We start from the raw sequence: 5,795 nt of genomic DNA on the forward strand, positions 1-5,795 counted from the left end.
CCCGAAGCTGGTAGGGTATTTCCGGCAAGGTCTTACCCGAATGGGGGCCTACCCTGGCTCGGATTGACAGGGGAATCCTCCGGACGGAAGACCCTAAAGAGGAAAGGGGGGTGGGGGGGATCGCATGGATAGGGCTGACCACCCGACAAGCTGAAAGCAGCTTCCGTGCGAGTACGGGGTTAGGGTTCTTTCCGGCGGGGACAGATGCTGCACCGCGGTGCAGCTGCCATGATGGCCGAACCGTCGTTAGACTTAAAACACTTAATATGTCTTAATCAAACAAAACAAACACAAACAAATGCAACCAAGATATGGAGTTCGAAGTTTTCGAGGCGGACCCCTTCGCGAGAAGGACCAGCCTCCGAAGGTCACCACCACCGCCCAAGCGGACCAACAGGATGGAGAACCAGACGAGGGAGCCAGCGCCAATCCAGACGCCGCTAGTCCTCGTCGACTTGGAGGCACCGAGAAAGAAGGCGAAGGCCGACGCGTCTGGACCAAAGGGAGCGATCCCCAAGGTCATGTCCAAAGAAAGGGCAAGGACGATGAGTTGCCCCAGCGCCACCAGCAGCGTTGCGGAGGTAAGCGGGAGGGACTGCCTGAAGTCCCTGATTGTCCTTCTCGAGGGCATGAAGGACTTTGCCGACAGATCGAAAGAGCCTGGAAGAAAATGGAGGAGGAGCTGGCAGCGGCCAAGGCTCCACGCGTGGCAGGGGACAAGGCCACCCAGACAGCGAGAGAACCTAGGCAACCATCGCAGCATCAACAACAGGAAACTGTTCAGGACGCGGCGACGTCGAAGAGGAAGGAGATTTCCCCATCCGCGGGGGCGGCGGAAAAAAGGCCGCGCCCCGAGGAGAAAGAGGAGGGAAGCAAGGCAGCCTGGAGCGAGGTGGTGAGGAGAGGCCGCCCAAAGAGGCCGACCAAACCCGCCACTACTGCCCCCCAGCTATCACAGCTGTCACAGCTATCACAGAAGACGCCAGCGGTGGCCCAGCCGAAGGGCCAGCCGAAGGGTGAGACCAAAAGGAAGCCGGTCCGCCCCGATGCGGTCTTAATAAAAGTAGCAAGCGGCAGTAACTACGCCGACGTGCTCAAAAAGATCAAGGGGGGCGTGAACCCAGACAAGACCGGTGCCAATGTCACGGCGGTAAAAAGGACTAGGGGGGGTGACGTCCTCCTAGAAGTGAAAGGCGTTAGCGGTGCCCGGGCTCTGAGCGAGGCGGTTAGGGGGGTTCTGGGGAGAGAGGCGAAGGTCTCGGCCCTGGAGCCGTCCATGGTCGTTGAGGTCAGAGACCTGGACGAGGTAACCACGGAGGGGGAAGTCAGGGCGGCCCTGTCGGAAGCCCTGAAGGCCCCTCTGGTGGAACTGATAAGGCTAAGGCCGGGTTTCCGGGGAACACAGACCGCGCTGTGCAAAATGCCAGAGCGGACTGCCCGGAAACTAATCGCCCTAGCTAAGATCAAAATAGGGTGGACCGTCTGTCGGATTCGCGAGAGGGTCGCGGTAGATCAGTGCCACCGGTGCCAAGGGTACGGGCACCACGCGGCGCAGTGCCTTGGGCCCGACAACTCCAACGCCTGTAGGAAGTGGGGTACGGAGGGGCACAAGGAGAAGGAGTGCTGGGGATCTAGTCCGAGGTGCCTGACCTGCAAGAACCGGGGTCTGAGAGGATATCACTTTTCTGGGAGCGGCCGCTGCAGTTCGTTCAAGGAGGAACTGCAGAAAGCTAAGCTCCGGCAGGGAAGGAGGGCCACCAGGAAGGTGAACAACAGCACACCAGCCACGCGGGAGACGGGCACGGCGGGGGTTGCGGCAGTAATGCTCTCCCCCACCACGCTTGGTGTATCATTCGGGCGGAGGCTCGAGTTCCCCACCACAACATGCCAGGAGTGAGGAGGCATGCCACCACGGGACCCGGGGGCGGACCTGGAGTAGTGATACTCCAGGTAAACCTTAACCGGAGCCGTGCGGCCCAGGACCTGCTGACCCAGACCGCCGCTGCGCACGGGGCTGAGATACTGATAGTCTCGAAGCCCAGCAGCACGGAAAAGCAGGGAAACTGGGCGGTGGATACGAGGGGAGATGCTGCCATACTGGGGACGAAGAGGTTAGTCGGAAACCCGGAGCCGGGTGGCAAGGGCGCTGGCTACGTCTGGGCGAGGGTAAGCGGGCTAACCATCTTCAACTGCTACTACTCGCCTAACGAGGCCATCGAGGAATTTGAGCGGCAACTGGACGACCTCGAGGGCGCGGTCAGAGCGGTGGGCACCAAAACCCTTGTGGCTGGCGACTTTAACGCGAAGTCGCCAAACTGGGGGTCAAGCAAGTGGGACAAGAGGGGTCGGGTGGTCGCGGACTTCCTGGCCAGGCTAGACCTCATTCCCGTAAACGAGGGTACAGCCCCAACGTGGCAGAGGGCCAGCACGGGAGCCACGTCGGTAATCGACCTGACGGCAGGAACCCCAGGGGTGGCGGCTGAAGTGACGGGGTGGCGTGTTCTGGACGACGAAAGCCTGAGCGACCACCACTATATTTATATGACGTGGAAGCCCAGTGACAGGTCGCACGCTCGAACACCTGGCAGCATCAAGAAAGGATGGATGGTGAGGAAGCTGGACAAGGACGCGATGTCGAGCTTCCTTAGAAGGGAAAAGGAGCAGCGCAGCGCGGACGCAGCAGGAAACGAGATAGACGTCCTGATGACCACCGTGGTAAAGGCCTGTGATGCGGGAATGCCCAAAAGGAGACCACCCAAGGGCAAAACCGCAACGCACTGGTGGAATGAGAAGATCGCGTCCCTAAGATCCCAGTGTATCAGGGCCAGAAGGCAGGAGCAACGGCGGAGGGCAAGAGGGAAAACCACCACAGCAACCGGCGCATACAAAGCGGCAAGGAACGCCCTTCGGGATGAGATAAAGGCCAGTAGAGCCAGATGTTGGGAAGAGCTCCTCAGGACGGTCGACGAGGACCCCTGGGGGCTAACTTATAAGTTAGTATCCCGGAAATTAGGTGGTTCCAGGCAACCGGACGACCCAGAGGTGGTGGAAAGGGCCCTTGACGAGCTCTTCGCAATCCACGCCCACTTCGAAAGGCCTTGCCGGGCAGAGCCCGCAAAGGACCCGCCGCAACCGTTTACGGAAGCGGAGCTGGTCGAAGCCGCTAGGAAGATCAGTAGGGGAAAAGCCCCTGGTCCCGATGGGATCCCCAACGAGGCTATAATGGTGGCGGTCGATGTCGACCCGGGACTATTCCTGAGGGGCTACAACGCCTGCCTAGCGAGCGGTACCTTCCACAACCAGTGGAAGAGACAAAGGCTAGTTCTACTACCTAAGGGACAAACCAAGGCGGGGATAGCGCAGAAGTACCGGCCGATCAGTCTGATCGACACCACCGGGAAACTGCTCGAACGGCTGGTCTACGCCAGGCTGGAGGCGGCGCTGGATGCATCTGGCGGACTTGCAGACAACCAGTATGGGTTCAGGAAGAGCAGGTCGACCGTGCAGGCGATCACGGAAGTGGTGGAGATCGCCAGCAAAGCTAGCAGGAGGCGCGGCCGCTCCTCAACCCCCTGCTTGATGGCACTTCTGGATGTCAGAAACGCCTTCAACGCGGTGGGGCATGGTGTCATTCTAGAGGCAATGGAAAGGAGACAAGGCATACCAACGTACCTCCTTCGGCTGGTCGGGAGCTACCTGTAGAACAGGCGGCTTCTGTACCACACGAGCGAGGGAGAACAGGAGCGTCTCCTGTCGGCTGGCGTTCCACAGGGGTCGGTCCTCGGCCCCCTACTGTGGAACATCGTGTACGACGACCTGCTCGGAATGACCCTACCCGACGGAGTGAAGGCGATCGGCTTCGCGGACGATGTGGCTCTTGTGATAACGGCAAGAACCCCTGAGCTGCTGGAACTGAAGACCACGGAGGCCATCGAGTCTGCCCTAAGCTGGCTGACGGACAGAGGCCTGAACCTGGCGGAGCAAAAGACCGAGATCGTGGTTCTCACCCGACGCCACAAGCTAAGGGTGAACCCGATCAAAGTCAAGGAGCACAGGGTTAAACCGGTAGCCAGTGCCAAGTACCTAGGCGTCATTATCGACGCCAAACTGAACTTTGCCGACCACATCCGGAGCGCGGCGGACAAGGCCACGAGGGTGGCAAGCATGATAGGGAGGCTAATGCCCAACGTAGGTGGTCCGGCCTACACCAGGAGGAGGCTGCTGGCCAGCGTCACATATTCCGTGGCGCTCTACGGCGCCCCGGTGTGGGCAGACGCCCTCGAGATCGCCCGGAACAGGGCGAGGCTAGCAGCGGCGGGGAGGACCTGTGCCCTCAGGGTAGTCTCCGGGTACCGCACGGTATCAACAGCAGCCGTGATGGTGCTCGCCAGCCTGATCCCTCTCCACTTCCTGGTGAATGAGCGAAAAGCAATCTCGACAGCGGAGGCGGAGGGAAGACTGGGCAAGGCCGCAAGAAACCGGCTTAGAAAAGAGGTGAGAGAGAGGACCTTAATCGAGTGGGACAAGGAATGGTCGGAAGAGGAGAGCGGGGCATGGACAAGGAAAGCCATACCCTCAGTGGTACCCTGGGTGGACAGAAGGTTCGGCCAGATGGACTTTCATCTCACCCAGGGCCTCACGGGCCATGGATGCTTCGGTGAGTACCTCAAACGAATAGGTAAGGAGGTAACACCGAGGTGCCACCACTGCAGCAACCCCAACGATGATGCAGACCATACCTGGTTCCACTGCCCGGCTTGGGGGGAACTCAGGGAGGAAATGAGGAAGGCCACGGGACAAGTCGAAGGCATCGCTGAATTGGCCAAGGCGATGCTGGAGAGCCCGGAAAAATGGAACGCGACCGCCCAGTTTATAGGCCGGGTGCTGCGAGAGAAGGAAGAGGCCGAAAGGACGAGGAGACAAGGAGGCCAACCCGGACGACGAGCCAGGCAGGTGACCAGACTAGTAGGCAGGCTGGGGGGGGGGGGGGGGGGGGCCGCTGGGTGCGCGTGTGATCTATCATACGCACACACGGTGTGCTTCCGCAGCGGCGGCCTGCTGAAGGACCTGAAGGACCAGAAGGAACACGAAACAGGGCACCCAGAGAAAGGTGGTATCGACGCCACTTTGAGGAGGGTGGAAGACTTGGCGGCCGACCACGCGGCCAGACAGATCAGACGAGGGGAGCCCCGGCCTCCGGCGACCAGGCCAGAGGGGGAGGGAGCGACGGTCCGGATGACCTACGGTGATGTAAATTACCTAGGTAATAACCGGGCCATCCTCTACTTAAAGAGACGGTATGGGGGGACCCAGCAGCTGGTCAACTCGACCAGCCCGCTGAAAATGCAACCCCCCTGGCGTGACGCGGTGGTGCTGGTCGGGATAATGTTCAGCGCCAGCTGCTAATGTGACAGCTCGGCGGAGCATGAACGAATGTTCCCGCACTATCGCACCACCGTTGAGGATGGGGTCACCAGGTCTGACTGGAGGCTGACAAGGAAGGTCAGGCCAAGCAGTACGACCGGTAGGGGACAAGGCCACTACAAAAGCGCGAGCAGCATGCTGGTGAGGAGTTACGGCAGGGATACTAATCCGAAGGGATTGCAAGGGACAGGAGTGACAAGTGACCGACTTAAGTGACAATGCGAAAAATACCAAAACAATTAATTAAATGGTATAGCGAAATGTGATATAAATTTAAGTGACTCAAGTTACGACAGGTGCGAGCAGGCTGGCGCGAAACAAAACAATGCGTCAGCGAATTCCGCGCCAGCAGTGGGTCAAGCCGACAGTGA

The 5,795-nt window shown here is 59.8% G+C and overlaps 1 protein-coding gene across 1 annotated transcript; it reads left to right on the top strand.

Moving 5' to 3' along the window:
* Positions 1 to 298: 298 nt before the first annotated feature.
* LOC124293422 lies at positions 299 to 3,702 on the top strand. Its single transcript, XM_046734272.1, has 2 exons — positions 299 to 1,765; positions 1,864 to 3,702. The coding sequence occupies exons 1-2, from the start codon at positions 299 to 301 to the stop codon at positions 3,700 to 3,702; spliced, it is 3,306 nt and encodes a 1,101-aa protein (XP_046590228.1).
* The last annotated feature ends 2,093 nt before the right edge of the window (positions 3,703 to 5,795 follow it).

The sequence above is a fragment of the Neodiprion lecontei genome, chromosome 3 (assembly GCF_021901455.1).
Source record: "Neodiprion lecontei isolate iyNeoLeco1 chromosome 3, iyNeoLeco1.1, whole genome shotgun sequence".
NCBI classification, from domain to species: Eukaryota; Metazoa; Arthropoda; class Insecta; order Hymenoptera; family Diprionidae; genus Neodiprion; species Neodiprion lecontei.